The sequence below is a fragment of the Macaca fascicularis genome, chromosome 15 (assembly GCF_037993035.2).
Source record: "Macaca fascicularis isolate 582-1 chromosome 15, T2T-MFA8v1.1".
Classification (NCBI taxonomy): Eukaryota; Metazoa; Chordata; class Mammalia; order Primates; family Cercopithecidae; genus Macaca; species Macaca fascicularis.
Window position 1 is genome coordinate 118,736,317 of NC_088389.1, and position 19,223 is coordinate 118,755,539.

The 19,223-nt window shown below is 41.2% G+C and overlaps 1 protein-coding gene across 29 annotated transcripts in view; it reads left to right on the top strand.

Moving 5' to 3' along the window:
• SPIN1 (spindlin 1) overlaps positions 1-19,223 on the top strand; it is an 84,795-nt gene that overhangs the window by 32,839 nt on the left and 32,733 nt on the right. For 14 of the 29 annotated variants that reach the window (XM_015437356.3, XM_074017783.1, XM_065530776.1 and 11 more), the window contains one exon: positions 1,089-1,299. The exons of 2 other annotated variants lie outside the window; for them this stretch is intronic. In XM_015437356.3, coding sequence (XP_015292842.1) covers positions 1,248-1,299 — 52 coding nt within the window. In that variant the 5' untranslated portion in view covers positions 1,089-1,247. Of the gene's footprint in view, positions 1-1,088; positions 1,300-7,062; positions 7,194-7,904; positions 7,967-19,223 lie in introns of all 29 variants that reach the window. 13 more of the 29 variants (XM_074017769.1, XM_074017771.1, XM_074017772.1 and 10 more) reach the window with 2 other exon arrangements.

Consider the following 19,223-nt stretch of genomic DNA (forward strand, 5'->3'; position numbering starts at 1 on the left):
AGGCCTAGTCTCTCTAGATCATTGAGTGGTGAGACAGACCTGCTATATCTCTAGGAACCAAATTTGGTTTAAAAGATACACTGCTTCTGGCCGGGTGCAGTGGCTCATGTCTGTAATCCCAGCACTTTGGGAGGCCGAGGCGGGTGGATCACAAGGTCTGGAGATCGAGACCATCCTGACCAACATGGTGAAATCCCATCTCTACTAAAAATACAAAAATTAGTTGGTTGTGGTGGTGCACGCCTGTAGTCCCAGCTACTCCGGAGGCTGAGGCAGGAGAATTGCTTGAACCCAGGAGGCGGAGGTTGCAGTGAGCCAGGATTGCGCCACTGCATCCCAGTCTGGCAACAGAGCGAGATTCAGTCTCAAAAAAATAATAATAAAAATAAATAAAAGATAACACTGCTTCCATAAAATGACTTTGGCATTTGCATGGGTGAGAAACTTTCTTTGAGACTCCTCTGAAATTCCTGGACCTTCTTTAGTTTTTCTGGAAGCTTGTGAGCAGAAAGGGAAACATAGAGACGTGTTTGGCTAGAATTCTTTCTCTTGCCCAAGACCCTGGCCTACTGATCTTCAGCCTTGGTGTTACTCTGTCTTGAACATGATTTCCTGTGCTGCCCCCATGCTGTCCTTCCACTCTGCCTCCCCAGTGACCTCACACCCCTGTCTCCCACCCCCATACTCTGGTTCTTGGTGTTCCGTTAGAGAGGTGGGCCGTGCTGTCTAAATCTTCTGTGAAATCCCAGCATCCACCCTTTTCTGGTTTCTAGCAGCAGGATGCTTTAGGATAATAATGGGGATGCCAGACAGCAGCTGTATTATATTCCAGATGATCTTGGAAGAACTTCACTTTTGGGTCTTGCACATGTCCCAGGCTTTTTTTTTTTTAAGAGTCTATCACCTCTTTTTCTCCTTTCTACTTTGTCATGTCCTGAGAACCCAGGTCTTAGGAAATAAAGTTAATTGCTTTGGGACAAAATGCACTTTAGCTAATACTTTTGCTTAAAATTTTATGTTTAATGGCTCACTAGGCATAATTTTGCTCTCTTGATACTCTAGTAATGAACTGTTTCACTATTTTACAGAGTGCTTGTGATTTCACGTATTTTTGCTGGACTTGTAAAAGAGACACTTGGATGGTGGATTAACGAGAACACTTAACATTCTGTGAAAAGTTTCAAATTGGAGAATATTGAATTTTCACCCTAGTCCAGCAGCTCTGCTGCTCACTTAAATACAGATGAATGAAGACCCCATTCGGAAAGACACCTGGCCAGCGGTCCAGAGCTGATGCAGGTAGGCATTGCGGTTCTACACATACTTAAATACGTATTTTAGTATAATACATTTCAGACAAGTGTAAAATTGGGTACTTTCACATAATAGCTAGTGAAAAACTGTCGTTTCTAGTATGTTACACACATCTGCATATATTAAGCAGATTTAAGTTTCTTGAAAGGGAAGTAGTCACATGAAATTTCTGTATAATCTTCTAGCAGGTTGTAAAACTCTAATAAATTTAGCAAGTGAGTTGTAAATATCTGTTAATAGGATTATAGTAAAAGGAGTTCTTTTCGAAAGAGTTAAAATGAGGTGACATGAGTTGGAGCAGCTTTAAGTAAGAAAGATAAACTTGGAATTTCTTGTGTTTATTTGAAAGAAGTTTACTGGTGTGGAAATTTTAATAAAAATTACATCAATCTTATTTTTGTGGCACATAGCTAGTATAACTCGAATAGAAGTTAGTCTTTGCCTGATTTTTAGTGTACCCTCCCAATAAAGATAAACAAAATCTTACAAGATACCCTATAAAATAGCTAAGTCATACTTTCTTTGGGACTTGAAAAGCATTCTTCTCCATTTCAGACATACATTTGAATGTTGAAAAAAGTCTGTCATAATGTTTTAGGGTTCTTTGACAAATGAATCAGAATTATTCTATAAAAATTATTATTAATAGTACAAACTTAAGTGATTTAGAACAATTTCTTCTATTTATTTACTATAGTATTGGGAGTTCCATTGTAGAAAAACCACAAGAATTAAGATCTCTAAGTACCCCTTGTCTTTATTTTAGATTCTGTTTTACAAAGGTAATATTCATCTAAGTATTTAATATTTGTCAGTAAGATTAATTTGGGTTGGTGATGACTGAAGTTTAAGGCATATGAGAGCTTATTCAGAATCCTAGCCCTTATTAGCTGTATAAAGATGGATACATTTCTTAGTCTTCTTGAGCCTTAGTTTTTCTCATCTAAAAATATGCGACTTTTTTTTTTTCTTTTTCTTTTTTTGAGACGGAGTCTCGCTCTGTCGCTCAGGCAGTGTTGGCTCCAGGCGATCTGCAACCTCTGCCTCCTGGGTTCAAGCGATTCTGCTGCCTCGGTCTCCCAAGTAGCTGGGATTACAGGCGTGCGCCTCCATGCCTGACCAATTTTTTGTATTTTTAGTAGAGATGGGGTTTCACCATGTTGGCCAGGCCGGTCTTGAACTCCTGACCTCAAGTAATTCTCCTGCCTCGGCCTCCCAAAGTGCTGGGATTACAGGCATGAGCCACCGCGCCTGGCCAAAAAATAGGACTATTAATGTACCTATTGGGGTTAAGGACTAAATGAGATGTGAGTCAAATGTTTAGGTAGTTGCCTGGCACTTTTAATAGTATTATTATTGATCATAATGTTTAGAATAAGATACTTTTATTTCTTCTCATTAATTGAAAAAATTGCTGTCAGGTGTTTATTGACTTGTGAAACCTCCTAGGTTTCTGTCATTTGAAATAGTAATTCCTTTTCCAAAGTTCATATTATGTAAGCATACAGCATTCCAGATTCAACATTCTTTCTTTTTTTAAATTTCCATTTTTATTTTAGATTCGGAGGTCCATGTTCAGGTTTGTTACAAGGGTATATTGTATGGTGCTGGGGTTTGGGCTTCTATTGATCCTGTCACCCAGATAGTGAACATACTAGTTCCAGCAGGAAGTTTTTCAGCCCTTGCTACATCCCTCCTTCCCTTTGGAATCCCCAGTATTGATAGTTTCCATATTTATGTTCACATGAACCCAAGATTAACTCCAACTTATGAGTGAGAATATGCAATGTTTGGTTTTCTCTTTCTGCATTAGTTCACTTAGGATAATGGCCTCTAGCTGCATCCTTGTTGCTGCAAAGGACATGATTTCATCGTTTTTCATGGCTGTGAACATTGTTATTTTCTTTATCGATATTGAAGTCATCTTGTGAGAAACCTAGCAGGCTGAGTAAAGTGAAGTGTAATATGGTAAAAGTAACTGAAGGAACTAAACCAAGAGATTTTATTTTTCTTAAGGGGGAGATTGTTAACAAGTACTTTGATCTGAAATTTTCTTATTGTTTAATTTTTTTTAAATGGCATATGGCATAGGTGTAAAGATAAATAGGTTCTGTGTAAATCCTAGTTGGCGTGTTAGATATTTTAGCATAAGAGACCGTGAGTTTATTTTTTAATGTTGTGTAAGAAGATACAAGAAAAACAAACCAAAGTGCTTTTTCCTACCTCTTCTCTCTCTCTCTCTTTTTTTAAGAGACAGGGTCCCTCTCTCTCACATGGGCTGGAGTATGGTGGTACAATTGGAGCTCACTGTGGCCTTGAACTCCTGAGCTCAGGCGGTCCTTCTGCATCAGCCTCCTGACTAGCTGGGACCACAGGTGTGTGCCATCAAGCCTGGCTGATTTTTTTGTAGAGACAGGGTTTCGCAGTGTTGCACAGGCTGGTCTTGAACTCCTGGGCTCAAGCGGTCCTCCTGCCTCAGCCTCCCGTAGTGTTGGGATTACACTTATGAGCCACTGTGCCCGGCCTCCACCTATTCTCTTGTAATTCAATACAACACAGTACCTCTGGTCACCCAAATGTGCGAAGAGGAAGAGTTGCTTCCCATCAGCAACCAAGCAGTTCTGCAGCATACCGTTTCACGTCAATCCAGTTCTGATACTGTCCACCTGGAGACAGCGTCAAATCTCACAGGTTGAGGGCTCAGTTCCACAAGACCGCTCCTTACTTCTGATGCCAGTTCAGGTGCATATCTGGGCCTCTGGAACTTCTGGACTGAACAGCTGTAAATTGGAGTTTCCACAGCCCTGTTCCTGGGCTCAATTAATTTGCTAGAGCAAGTCACAGAACTCAATGAAATACTTAACTTTTACCAGTTTATTATAAAGGATATTACAAAGGATACAGATGAACAGCCAGATGGAAGAAGGAGAGATGCACAGGGCAAGGCATGCAGAAAGGGGCATTGGCGCATCTGCCACCCTCCAGGAACCTCCAGGTAGTGTCGCACCATCTGGAAGCTCTTCTAAACCCTGTCTTTTGGGGTTTTTATGGAAGCTTCATTGTGTAGGCATGATTGATTACATCAGTGGCCATTGATGATCAACTCAGCCTTCAGCCCCTGTCCTGTAACAGTGGGTGGTTGAAAGTTCTGATCCTCTAGTCATTCCTTGGTCCTACTAGAGACCAGTTGCCATCCTGAAGCTGTCTCTGGTTATCCCATTAGCAAACGGAAGACACTTACCACTCTGGAGTTTCCAAGGGTGTTGGAAGCTGTAAGTCGAGAGGAGGAGGAAGGCCAAATATATATATTTCACAGTATTACAGAAGTATACCCTATTTTGGAAAGATTGCTGACCCTGGGATCTGTATCGTTTGTAAAATAGAGTCTTAATCATTCTTCCTGTTAGCATAGACAAATGCTCTGCTGCTTTTAAGTCCCTGTATCAGTCACCAGTGTGTCTGTTTGCAAATGAAAGAAAAATCACCAAAAAAGGGTTTTGTCTCAGGCAGCAAGAAGCCCAGGTAGGCATTTTAGAGTTGGTTAGGTGGCTCAGCTATGCCTTCAGGCAGGTGTCATCTCAAAGGCTTCTTCACTCACATAGGCTGATAGAACTTAAATAGCCTGGAGCTTTAGCCACCTGGCCGCCTGGGGCATCTCTTTTCTTATGGGGACCTTTAAAGGAGGCTTCCAGATAGTATCCCTAAGAGAAACTGTTACAGCTCTGTGGCCTTTATCTGGTCTTGGAACTTACACAGGTTCACTTCTACTGCATTCTATTCATTGAGGCAGTCACAAAGGCTCACCAAGTTTCCAGGGAGGGAGCATAGACACTATACTTGGTGGGAGAAGTAGCAAAGAATTTGTGGCTATGTTTTAAAACTACTACAGTGGTAAATAGATTGGGTAGGCAACTTCCAACATTTGCCATGACCCCCAGTACCTGTCTTTAACATAGAGGGTGAATGACAGAGGAAAAATTTGAAAGTAATAATTTTATATTTTCTTTATCTCATTCACCGTATCAGGAATTTCTATTTTGAAAATAACGTATGTTTATCTATAATTATGTTGAAATTTAATTAGTTACTAAGTCGCAGTTTATGCCTAATGACATTGGGTAACAAGTACTATTCAGGTATATGGTAAAATTTTTTTTCACATGTTTTCCACTGGTGTTAACCTCCATTTTTAGTATTTTAGCAAAGGTTGCAGTATTTTCCTTTTCTGATATATTTTTTCTTTCTTTTTTTTTTTTTTTTGAGATGGAGTTTTGCTTTTGTTGCCCAGGCTGGAGTGCAATGGCACGACCTTGGCTCACCGAAACCCAGGTTCAAGCGATTCTGCTGCCTCAGTGTCCCGAGTAGCTGGGATTATAGGCATGCACCACCACACCCGGCTAACTTTTTTGTATTTTTAGTAGAGTACAGGGTTTCACCATATTGCCCAGGCTGGTCTTGAACTCCTGTCCTCAGGTGATCCATCCGCCTCTGCCTCCAAAGTACTGGGATTACAGGCTTGAGCCACCCCGGCCCCCTTTCCCCCCCCCCCCCTTTTTTCTTTGAGACAGAGTCTTGTTCTGTCACCCAGGCTGGAGTGCAGTGGTACGATTTCGGCTCACTGTAACCTCTGCCTCCCCTGTTAAGCTGTTCTCCTACCTCAGCCTCCAGAGTAACTGGGATTACAGGCGCACGCCACCATGCCCGGCTAATTTTGTTTTTTCGTTATTTTTTTTTCTTTCAGTAGAGTTGGGGTTTCACTATGTTGGCCAGGCTGGTCTCGAACTCCTGACCTTGTGATCCGTCTGCCTCAGCCTCCCAAAGTGTTGGGATTACAGGCATGAACCACTGCACCGGGCACATTTTCCCATTCTCTGGGGGAGCTTATTGACTTTATATTTTCCCACCTTTTCTGTTTTGTTTTGTGTTTTTATTTCAGTCAGCAACTTAATTTCTAAGTGCCTTCCCTCTTCCTCCTCCTTTTGCTTTTACCCAGGCTGGTTTCAAACTGTTGGGCTCAAGAGATCATCCCATCTCAGCTTTTCAAGTAGCTGGGAATATAGGCACATGTACCACTACACCCAGCTTTTTTATTCTCATACTTGTTTATTTCATAGATGCAAGCAGCTTATGTTTCTGGGGATATAAATTACTTTTTGTTTGTTTTGAGAGAGGGTCTCGCTGTGTGTCCCAGTCTGGAGCACAGTAGCATGATCTTGGCTCATTGCAGCCTCAACCTCTGAGGCTCAAGAGATCCTCCCACCTCAGTCTCCTGAGTAGCTGGGACTACAGGCGTGAGTGCCCTCACACCCTGCTAATTTTTGTATTTTTTGTACAGATGGGGTTTCGCTGTGTTGTCCAGGCTGGTCTTGAACTCATGAGCTGGAGTGATCCACTGGCCTTGGTCTCCCTAAGTGCTGGGACTACAGGCATGAACCACTGTGCCTGCTGATAAATTGCTTTTTAAACAGCCTTTCTAGTATTAGCCTTGTTGCTTATGAGTTTCTTTGTGTCTCTGCTATTAGTTTCTGTTTCATTTGGAGGCTTCCTTGAGTCTATTGATCCTAGGATGTTCCTCTAGGAAGGCACCAAGATGATGGCAAGCTGTCTGCGAGGAAATGCCTCTTGTTGCCTGGACTTCTCCTGCCTTACTGGGGAGTCTGTGAAGTGTTTTCTTTGGAGATGGATTATCACGTGTCCTCCATAGATGATGATCACTCATCTCTTATATTTTCTTATTTCTCTTTTAAGTTTATGTAGTCATATTTCTTTACCTGCTGCATCCCCAGAGACGACTGTCTGTCATACAAAGCTGAGTGAGCAACAAGGAGAGTATCACCTTGGTGGACTCTCAGTGAAATTTTCAAAGAAAGAAAGATATGGTAAGTCCTCACTTAATGTTGTCCGTAAGTTCTTGCAAACTGTGACTTCAAGGAAAACAAAACCAGTTTTTCCAGTGTTACAAGGAAACAACTTTGAACATTGAACTGACAGTGTTCGAGGACCTGCTTTATATTGTTTTGTGTAAAGTCTCAGTTTCCAAGAACTTATCAATAGTTAAGTGAGAACTCAAGGGGAGGAGTGAGTCATAGGGTTGGAAGTCAGGAAGTATGATATAGATGGGGATTGGTTTAGAATTTCTAGTCCAGATGAGCTGCTGGATCAGACATTGGTCTTTATCATTGGAGCATCTGAGTGTACACAAAGTTCATTTAAAACAGTTGGTCTTATTTTGGAACATGTGCCTGAGTAAGTCTCTGTTAAAACAGTTTTGATTGTATTTTGTTTCTTGCATATTATGGTTTAGTATAGTTTAACTGTTTTAGAGTCATAGAATAGTTTATTTTATAAATTACGGTTCTATTTTCTTTAACAAATAGATATAATAAAGCTATATATTAAAGGATCTTCTGTTTCCCACTGGGAAGTCAGTGATGGGTGATATAACTCCCCTTTTAGTGACAAACTGATAACAGGGTCCAGTTAATAAGTACCCATTAACTTACTGATCTTTACTTTTTCTGCTTAACAGTGTGTGTTCGTGACCACTCTAGCAGTATGTAGAGCTAGCTCTTCCTCATTGTTTTTTACAGATGAATAGTACTTCATTGTGTGGCTGTACCATATTCATTTGGTATCCGTTATTACTGGACATGTGAGTTGTTTCTACTCTTCCGCTCTTACAGATAATAGCTACAATGGGCTGGGCGGAGTGGCTCACACCTGTAATCCCAACACTCTGGAAGGCGGAGGCGGGTGGATCACTTGAGGTCAGGAGTTTGAGATTAGCCTGGCCAACATGACGAAACCCCATGTCTACTGAAAATGTAAAAATTAGCTGGGCATGGTGGTGGGTGCCTGTAATCCCAGCTACCTGGGAGACTAGGCAGGAGAATCACCTGAACCTGGGAGGCGGAGGTTGCAGTGAGCCAAGATCGCACGACTGCACTGCAGCCTGGGTGAAAGTGTGAGACTCCGGCTCAAAAAAAAAAAAAAAAGGCTTACCTTTGATTTGTCAGTATGTCTTGGTGTTGTGTCACTGGATAAATTTCTGGAAATAGAATTGAGTCAAATCTTCAATTCATGTATAATTTTGTGAGAGCTCACCAGATTCCCCTCCATCAATTCTGTATTATTTTGCATTCTTTTTCTCTTTTTTCTTTTTTGGAGATGGGATCTCATTCTGTCACCCAGGCTGGAGAGCAGTGGCATGATCAGGGTTCACTGCAGCCTCAACCTCTTGGGCTCAAGCGATTCTTCCTCGTCAGCCTCCAAGTAGCTGGGACTACAGGCATGTGCCACGACGCCTGGCTAATTTTTGTATTTTTTGTAGAGATGGGGTTTTACCATGTTGACCAGGCTGTTCGTGAGCTCCTGAGCTTTGTGGGCCATGGTGCCAGGCCCATTTTGCATTCTTACCAGTAATAAAATGTGTAAAGAGTTTCTGTCTTCTCACAGTCTTGCCAGTGACATATGTTGTCAAATATGTGGTTTTGTCTGTCTTGTGGGTGAGAAACGGTGTCTCTGTGCAGTGTTATTTGTGATCTTGGCTTGTAAGGGCCTATTTGGCCTTCCTTTCTCTGATATTACATCTATTTTTCTTCATTACTTTCATAGACTTTTTTTACATCAGTTATTAACCTTTAATCTGTGATAGGGGTCATTTACCTTCTTACACTTCCGTTGCGTGGAGTCAGTTTCTTGGAAACAGCCTTTCTCGAGTCCCTGGTGTCTCACTCCCACCTGTATGGGTCTGTCAGCCTATATCACATAAGTCTTGCTGGAACCTGCTGCTCTTCTAGGTTATATCTATGGTTTCTCAGATCCTATGTGTTTATGTTACTTTTCTTATTTCCTGAAATGTATCCTTCAGTAACTTCCAAAGAAGATGTATATGAAATATAATTTTTAGCCCATATGTGTATAGAAATGTGTATACTGTCAGTTAATAATTTAACCAGGTATGAAGTTCAGAGTTCAAAATCATTTTGCTACAATATTGACAATACTACTCTCTTGTCTTATTGTTTTCTGGCCCAGTTTTGTTTGTTTTAAAGAGAAGGAGTCTAACTGTATTGCCCAGGCTGGACTTAAGCTCCTAGGTTCAAGTGATCCTCCTGCCTCAGCCACCTGAGTAGCTGGGGCTAAAGGTGTGCCCCACAGTGCCTGACTTTCTAGCTCAACGTTGATGACAGAAGAATAAGTCTAGACTAACAGTTTTTAAACTTATGATCTTGCTTGATACAGTTTTAGAGTTGCAAAGAGATAATGGACTTTATTTTTTTAGAGCAGTTTTAGGTACTCAGGAAAATAACAGAGTTCCCATATATTCCTTTCCCTCACAAATTGCAGCATACCCTGCCCCATCCCCGCCCCACCATCTCATAGAGTGGTATATTTGTTAAAGGTGATGAACCTACATTGACGTGTCATTATCACCCAAAGTCCATAGTTTACATTAAGGTTCATTCTTGGTGTTTCACTACCCTGAAAATCCCTTGTTTTCCCATTGTTCTTCTCTCTCTCACCTTTAACCCCTGGCAAGTGCTGATTTTTTATTGTTTCCCTAGTTTTGTCTTTTCCAGAATAACAGCATACAGTTGGAATCATACAGTATGGAGTCTTTTTAGATTGGATTTGTTCACTTAGTAATTAATATGCACATAAATTTCCTCTGTGTCTTTTTATGACTTGATAGTTCATTTCTTTTTAGCACCAAATAATATTTTACTGTTTGGATGCACCAGTTTATCCATTCACCTACTGAAGAAACATCTTGGTTGCTTCCAAATTGTGGCAGTTTTGAATAAAGCTGCTATAGGCCGGGGGTGGTAGCTCACACCTGTAATCCTAGTATCTTGGGAGGTCGAGGTAGGCTGATCTGTTGAGCCTGGGAATTCTAGATCAGCCTGGGCAACATGGCAAAACCCTATCTCTACAAAAAAATACAAAAAGTAGCAGGGCACCGTGGCTCACACCTGTGGTCCCAGCCAGTTGGGAGGCTGAGGTGGGAGGATGGCTTGAGCCAAGGAGGGAGAAACTGCAGTGAGCACTGATCTTGCTACCACACTTCATCCAGCCTGGGCAACAGAGTGAGACCCTGTCTCAAGAAAAAAAAAAAAAGAAACAACACAACAAAATGAATGAAGCTGCTATATATATCTTTGTGCAGATTTTTGTGTAGGGATATTTTCAACGCTTGGATAAATATCAAGGAGCACAACTCCTGGTTTACGGTTAAAAGTATGTTTACTTTGCAAGAAATTGCCAAACTGTCTTCCAGAGCAGCTGTACCATTTTGCATTTCCACAAGCAACTAACTTTTGGTTTCATTGATTCTTCTCTATTGATTTTGATTTTCAATTGTAGTGATTTCTGCTCTAATTTTTATAATTTTATTTATAAAAAAATAAAATTTATTTTATAATTTTATTTTCCTCTCCTCACCGTGGATTCTTTTTCTAGCTTCCTAAGAAGCTTAGATTATTAACTTTAGATCTTTCTTTGGCTGGGCGTGGTGACTCAAGCCTGTAATCCCAGCACTTTGGGAGGCTAAGGGGGACAGAGGTGAGGAGTTCAAGACCAGCCTGGCCAACATGGTGAAACCTTGTCTCTACTAAAAATAGAAAAATTAGCTGGGCGTGGTGACGTGCGCCTGTAATCCCAGCTACTCGGGAGGCTGAGGAAGGAGAATCACTTGAATCTGGGAGGCAGAAGTTGCAGCGCATCAACATCATGCCACTGCACTCCAGCCTGGGCCACAGAGCGAGACACTGTCTCAAAAAAAAAAAAAAAAAAGATTATTAATTGCTATAAATTTCTCTGGTAAGCACTGCTTTTGCTGAATGTTGGTGAGTTATGTTTTCATTTTCATTTACTTCAAAATATATTTAAATTTCTCTTGCAGTTTCTTCTTTGACCCATGTGCTTAGGAATGTGTTGTTTAATCTCCATGTATTTTGAGATTTTTCAGGCATCTCTCTGTTACTGATTTCTAGATTAATTCCATCGTTGTATGACAGCATATACTATATGATTTGTTTTTTTTTAAATTTGTGAAGCTGTGTTTTACAGTTCATAATGTGGTCCGTTTTGGTGTATTTTTTCCATGTGAACTTGAGAGAGTTTGTATTCTGCTGCTGTTGGGTGAAGTAGTCTTTAGATTTGACTATAGATCAAATATATAGATTAGATTTGATCTGTAGTCAGATAGATTTGATGGTGCTTGTTGAGTTCATCCATATCCTTACTGATTTTGTCTTCTGGATCTGTCCATTACTGATGGAAGGATGTTGAAATCCGTAACTATAATATAGATTGGGCATCCCTAATCCAAAAACCTGATATCCAAAATACTTAAAAATCTGAAACTTTTTGAGTAACTCACGTGATTCCACAATTGGGTGATGAAGATGACATTAATACTAAAGAAAAAGTGCCTGTTGATGACATGGGGAAAATGTGTGATGGGCTTATTGGAGGACTAGAGCAGGGTGCATTTGTAACACAGCAAGAAACCATGTCAATTTATATTATCAAAGAGAGACTTAAGATAAAAACTTGTTCATGAGGCAGTTGACTAGAGGAAACACTTTGAAAAACCATCCAGTAGAATGCTTGCTCATTCCTAAGGACCCACTTTCTGGTCCCTCAACTGCTTCTGATATTTTTTCTCACCTAAAAAAATAAAACACACAAAACACAGCATTGTAGGTGGAGAGTAAAGGCAAGCTGTTGTTTGTTGTTGCTGTTAATAGCTGACATAGGTATTCTGGCGCTGCTACTGTGCTGCTTAGGTATCCTGAACATATTATTTTTTCACTGTGTTAATGGTATGCTATCATTTTTCCTGTTAAGAACTTGTGTGTGGATTAGTGTAAGAGAATGGTTGCTGTTGGTAGCATATAAATTCAGTGTCAGGAATGATGATGATAACAAACAAGATTGTCCACATGAGTTGAGCTAGTGACACCTTTGGTTTTTTTTTTTTTTGAGACTTGCTGTGTCACCCAGGCTGGAGTGCAGTGGCCGGATCTCAGCTCACTTCAAGCTCTGCCTCCCAGGTTTACGCCATTCTCCTGCCTCAGCCTCCCGAGTAGCTGGGACTACAGGCGCCTGCCACCTCGCCCGGCTAATTTTTTGTATGACACCTTTGGTTTTTGATACTTCAATGAGTATAAACTTTGTTTCATGCACAAAATTATTTAAAATATTACACAGAATTATTTTCAGGGGGTATATAGAAGGTTTATATGAAACAAATTTTGTGTTTAAACTTGGGTCCCATTCCCAAGATACCTCATTTCATATGCAGATATTCTGAAATGTGAAACACTTCTGGTCCCAAGCATTTTGAATAAGAGATACTCAACCTTTAGTGGAGTTAATCTGTCTCTTCCTATGGTTCCGTCAGTTTTTTTCCTCACATATTTTGATGCTCCATTTTTAGGCACATGCACATTAGGGATTGTTCTGTTTTCTTGGAGAGTTGACACCTTTGTTTTATGTATTGCCCCTCTTTATCTTTGATAACTTTTCTTCCTCCAAACTCTGCTTTCTCTAAAATTAATATAGCTTCCCACTTTCTTTTGATTATTGGTAGCAAGCTGTATCTTTTCTTCATCCATTTACTTTAAATGTGTGTGTATTTATAGTTAAAGTGGATGTCTGATATCTAGCATGAAGTTGCATCTTGTTTTTTTTTTTTTTTTTTTTTTTTTGAGACGGAGTCTCGCTCTGTCGCCCAGGCTGGAGTGCAGTGGCGCAATCTCGGCTCACTGCAAGCTCCGCCTCCCGGGTTCACGCCATTCTCCTGCCTCAGCCTCCCGAGTAGCTGGGACTACAGGCGCCCACCACCGCGCCTGGCTAATTTTTTGTATTTTTAGTAGAGACGGGGTTTCACCGTGGTCTCGATCTCCTGACCTTGTGATCCGCCCGCCTCAGCCTCCCAAAGTGCTGGGATTACAGGCGTGAGCCACCGCGCCCGGCGCATCTTGTTTTTGATCCACTCTGAGTCTGTCTTAATTGGTATATTTAGATCAGTAACATAGAAAATGATTATTTATGTAGGTGGAGTAATACCGTGTCATATTTATGTTACTGTTGTCTATTCTTTGCCCTTGTCCTTTTTTTTTTTTTTTTTGCCTTCCACTCTTTTCTGCTTTCTGTGGTTTTAATTGAGCGTTTTATATTATTCCACTTTTTTTCCATTTCTTAGCATATCAAGGATTTTTTTGTTAATTTTTAAAAATTTTTTAAAAATAGAGACAGAATTTCACCATGTTACAAAGGCTGGTCTCGGACTCCTGAGCTCAAGCGATCCATGCACCTTGCTCTCCCAAAGCGCTGGGATTACGGACGTGAGCCACCGTGCCCAGCCAGTTAAGTTTTTGAACTTTTTTTTTTTTCCTGAGATGGAGTCTCGCTCTGTCGCCCAGGCTGGAGTACAGTGGCGTGGTCTCAGCTCACTGCAACCTGGTCCACCACCCGGGTTCAAGCAATTCTCCTGCCTCAGCCTCCTCAGTAGCTGGGACTACAGGGTGCACACCACCATGCCCAGCTACTTTTTGTATTTTTGTAGAGATAGGGTTTCACCATGTTGGCCAGACTGGTCTCGAACTCCCAACCTCAGGTAATCCACCTGCTTCGACCTCCCAAAGTGCTGAGATTACAGGCATGACACCGCGCCCGGCCTCTCCCTTTCTTTCTCCTTCCCTTTCTTCCCTTTTCCCTCCCCTCCTCTCCCCGTTTTTTTTTCTTAAAAAACAAAAACAAAACTCCCCCTCCCCAAGCCTACTTTAAAATAACTATATTGCTTTAGGGGTAGTGCCATGTACCTTATAATGATAAAATTTAGTTGGCCCTGTGCATCCGTGGGTTTTACATCTGTGGATTTAACCAAACACACATTGAAAATATCCAGAAAAATATCATTGTGCCTATAATATAAACAAGTACATTATTGTCATTTTTTTCTAAATGATGTATTGTAACAACGATTTACATAGCTTTTGTATTTGGCATTATTAGTAATCTGGAGATGATTTAGAGTATATGGGAGGGGATGTGCCTATGTTAGATGCAAATACAACACCATTTTATGTAAGGGACTTGGGCATCCATGGAGTTTGGTGTCGAAGGGGGTCCTAGTACCAGTCCCCCATAGATACGGAGGGATGGCTGTATTCCTAATTCTCTCTCCAGTCTGGTTGTATCATCATCGCTGCCATTCATTGTGTGTGTGTGTGTGTGTGTGTGTGTGTGTGTGTGTGTGTGTGTACGTACATTGTTACTCGATTAAGAAAAATAGGCCAGGCCAGTATGCTGTGGCTCATGCCTATAATCCCAGCATTTTGGAAGGCCTAAGTGGGAGGATCACTTGAGCCCAGGAGTTCCAGACCAGTCTGGGCAATGTAGTGAGACCCCATTTCTATGAAAAATAAAAAAAATTTGGCTAGGCATGATGGTGCATTCCTGTAGTACCAGCTACTTGGGAGGTTGAGGCGGGAGGACTACTTGAGTCTTGGGAGGTTGAGGTTGCAATGAGCCATAATCACATCAGTGCACTCCAGCCTGGGTGACAGAGTGAGACCCTGTCTGAAAAAAAGTTTTTATATTCTATTTTTATTATAAATATGTTTTTATTGTAATTGTATATTGTATGTTGTTATATTATTTTCACTTATTTCTTCATTAATGTTCTTTCTTCCTTTATATAGATCTGAGCTTCTGACCTATATTTTCCTTCTTTTTTTATTTTTATTTTTTGAAAAGATGGAGTGATGGAGTCTTGCTCTGTTGCCCAGCCTGGAGTGCAGTGGTGCGATCTCAGCTCACTGCAACCTCTGCCTCCCAGGTTCAAGCAATTCTCCTGCGTCAGCCTCCCAAGTAGCTAGGATTATAGGCACTTGCCACCACACCCAGCTAAATTTTCCTTCTTTTCTTTTTCTTTGAGGCAGTCTCGCTCCCTCGCCCAGGCTGGAGTGTGGTGGCGCCATCTGGGCTTACTGTAAGCTCTGCCTCCCAGGTTCATACCATTCTCCTGCCTCAGCCTCCCGAGTAGCTGGGACTACAGGCGCCTGTCACCACGCCCGACTAAATTTTTTGTATTTTTAGTAGAGACGGAGTTTCGCCATGTTAGCCAGGATCGTCTTGATCTCCTGACCTCGTGATCCGCCTGTCTCGGCCTCCCAAAGTGCTGGGATTACAGATGTGAGCCCCCACGCCCGGCCTCCTTCTTTCTAAAGACCTTCTTCTTAACGTTTCTTACGAGGCAGGTCTGCTGGTGACAAATTCATCACTTTTTGTTTGTCTGAGAAAGTATTTTATTTCTCCTTCCCTTGAAGTAATTCTGCAGGATATAAAACTGTAGGTTAGTAGTTTTTTTTCCTCTCAACACTTTAAATAGTTCCCTCTACTGTCTTCTTACTTTGCATGGCTTCTGAGGAGAAGTCTCGTATAATTCTTTATTCCTCTGTGGTAAGGTGGTTTCTTTCAAGATGTTTTTCTTTTTCTTTCTTTTCTTTTTTTTTTTTGAGACAGTCTTGCTCCTGTCACCTGGGCTGGAATGCAGTGGCCTGATTTCAGCTCACTGCAACCTCTGCCTCCCTGGTTCAAGCAGTTCACCTGCCGTAGCCTCCCGAGTAACTGGGATTACTGGTAATTTTTGTATTTTTATAGAGATGGGTTTTCACCTTGTTGGCCAGGTTGGTCTCAAACTCCTGACCTCAAGTGATCCACCCACCTCGGCCTCCCAAAGCAGTGGGATTACAGGTGTGAGCCACCATGCCCAGTGAATATTTTTTTTTCTTTACCTTTGATTTTTCTGCAGTTTGAATATGATACTCTTTGGTGTAGGTTTTTTTCTGGCATTTATTCGGCTTGGCATTCTCTGAGCTTCCTGGATTTGTGCTTTGGTGTCTGGCATTAATTTCTGGGAAATCTCAGTCTTGGCCGGGCGCGGTGGCTCATGCCTGTAATCCCAGCACTTTGGGAGGCCGAAACGGACGAATCACGAGGTCAGGAGTTTGAGACCAGCCTGACCACCATGGTGAAACCCCATCTCTTCTAAAAATACAAAAATTAGCTGGGGTGGCACATGCCTGTAGTCCCAGCTACTTGGGAGGCTGAGGCAGGAGAATCGCTTGAACCTGGGAGGCAGAGGTTGCAGTGAGCTGAGATGGTACCACTGCCCTCCAGCCTGGGCGACAGAGCAAGACTCAAAAAAAAAAAAAACAAAAAAAACTCAGTCTTTGCTTTACATTGCTTCTGTTCCTTTCTTCCTTTACCTACTTGCATTTCCATAATGTGTAAGTTATGCCTTTTGTACCTGTCCCATACTTCTTGGATATTCAGGGGATTTTCTCTGCTTTTCAGTTTTGGAAGTTCCTATTAACATGCCCTTAAACTCAGACGTTGTTTGGTTCTTCCCGTCCAGTCTACTAATAAACCTATATATGAAAGGCATTCTTTGCTTTTGTTAAAGTGTTTATTCATAGCTTTCTTTGATTATTGGAAGTTCCATCTCTGTATATATTGTCCATCTATTCTTTCATGTTGTCTATATTACTCATTAGTGACTTTAGCATATTAATCATAGTTCATTTAAATTCCTGGTCTGGGTGGAATTAACAGACCTAGTTGGTAATTCCCTGCCTAGTTGAGTCTGGTTCTGATGCTTGTTTTGTCTCTTAATACTAGTATTTGCATTTCAATAAGCCTGTGATTTCTTGTTGAAAGGCGCACATGATGTCTGGGTAAGAGGAGCTGTGGTAATAACAGGTCTTTAGCAAGGTGGTGGTAAGGTGTACTGGGGAGGGGAAGCAGTCTGTAGTCCTGTGATTGCCTGTCAATCTCTTCATGAGGCTTGTACCCCTGGGTTGTGACCTTTGCTTGTGCTTCTCAGTCTCCCCACCCCCACCCCTTGTGGGACAGGATGGCTTGACCAACTTCTTCAGCTTGTAGAGGAAAAATTCAGGAAAGTGTGGGGGTCCTCTTAAGACAGCCCCCAACCCCTGGAGTTTTTGTCAGACTTGCCCATGCTGATTCTCCAGCAATGTCGGTTGCAGTTTAGGTTTTTCTGACCATGGCCCTGGTTCCTGTGTGGAGGTTTCTGATCTAGTAAGTTGTGATTGTCTGTCTCTGCCTGTCTCTCCAGTTTTGCGGACAGTTGTTTGTCTTGTGACCTCAGTTCTCTGACTAGTCTAAGAAGTTGTTGATTTTTTCAGTTTGTTTAGCTTTTTATGGACAAATTAGTTAACTTGCAAGCTTTTTAAATGCCAGATTCTCTTTATTTATTTTTTAATTTTCAGGAGCTGCTTTCCCTTTTCAGTCTCTTGTTCCCATTCTGTTATTACAATATCTTCAGTTTCCTTGGAGATGCCAATTCTTTATAATCATTTTAGATCTCATATCATTTCAGGGATAGTGGTGCTGCTCACTTTCATTTTTCTCAATTCTTTGATTATGAATGGCTTACCTTTTCTTGAGTGATAAATAGCAAAATTCTGTTTCTTCTAAATGGAAGTGTTGACTCTGGGGACATAGGGGGATGTTTAGCATTTGAGGCACCCTTTCCTAGAACCCAGCACTCAGTACATCCAGTGTGGGGTTGTGTGTATGTTGGGGATTGAAAAGGGTTCTTGACACTTGGTGCAATTCTAATAGCTCTTGAAAGACTTTTTACTTTTACTTCTCTTTTTTTCATTTCTTACCTCCTTCCATCCTTGTCTACTCTAAGACCAGACATGTTCCAGGGATGCTTCAGGTAGACTTGCTCCTGCTTCCAGTCTGTATCTTGTCTTCACTGTTTGAGGCCATCACATGCTTAATTCTTCACCCATTAGCTATTATTGAGCTTCTGTCCACATCTCAGTGCGTATGAACATGCTGGGTGAAGTGGGCAGAGCGGTTCTTGGCAGTCAGCCCATCTCCCAGTTTTAGTCTCCATGGAAGAACTGTAAACTTTGCTTTCAGATTGTATTGTCTTAAACATGTTGAGACTTTTATTATTATTATTGTTATTGTTGTTTTGAGATGGAGTCTTGGCTCTGGGCTGGAGTGAATTGGCGTGATCTTGGCTCACTGCAACCTCCACGTCTCAGTTTCAAGCGATTCTCCTGCCTTAGCCGCAATTACAGTTGCCCACCACCATGCCTGGGCTTTTTTTTTTCTTTCTCCACCCCCCCACCCCTTGTATTTTTGGTAGAGACAGCGTTTCACCATGTTGGCCAGGCTGGTCTTAAAATCCTGACCTCAAGTGATCCGCCCACCTTGGCCTCTCCTAAAGTGCTGGGATTACAGATGTGAGCCACCATGCTCCGCCTGAGACCTGTATGATTCAGAAATACGTATCTGAGTGAATGTTTCCATGTGAACTTGAAAAACTATTTTGGCGTTAATGGTTTAGTATTCTTTAAATGTCAGCTAAGTAAGGTTGGTTGTTCAGGTTGTTCAGGTCTTCTATATTCCTTTTGATTTTCTTTTTTAAATTTTTCTATTTTTTTAATTGGCGTATTCATGATAATCTTTCTGATTTTCCTATCCACTTGTTATATCAACTGCTGAGAGAAGAGTTGTATAATTAAGTATAATTATGGATATGTCTTTGTCTTTCTGTCAGATTTACTTCATGTGTTTCGGTACTCTGTAATTGAGTTCATATGCATTTAAGATTATTATGGCTTTTTAATTAATTCACTCTTTTAGAATTTGGAATTGTCCTTTGATTTGTGGTAACATTGTTTGTCTTGAGGCTAATTTGTTTGGCTTTTCCCTTTATAGTCTTAATTGGTACAATTAGACTGTTTCTATTTAGTTTAATTATCAATGTGTTGCAAGTGGAAGGTATTTTTTGCTGAATATAGCATTTTAAGTCCATAGGTAAGTTGGTTTGCTTTTTTTTTTTTGGACGG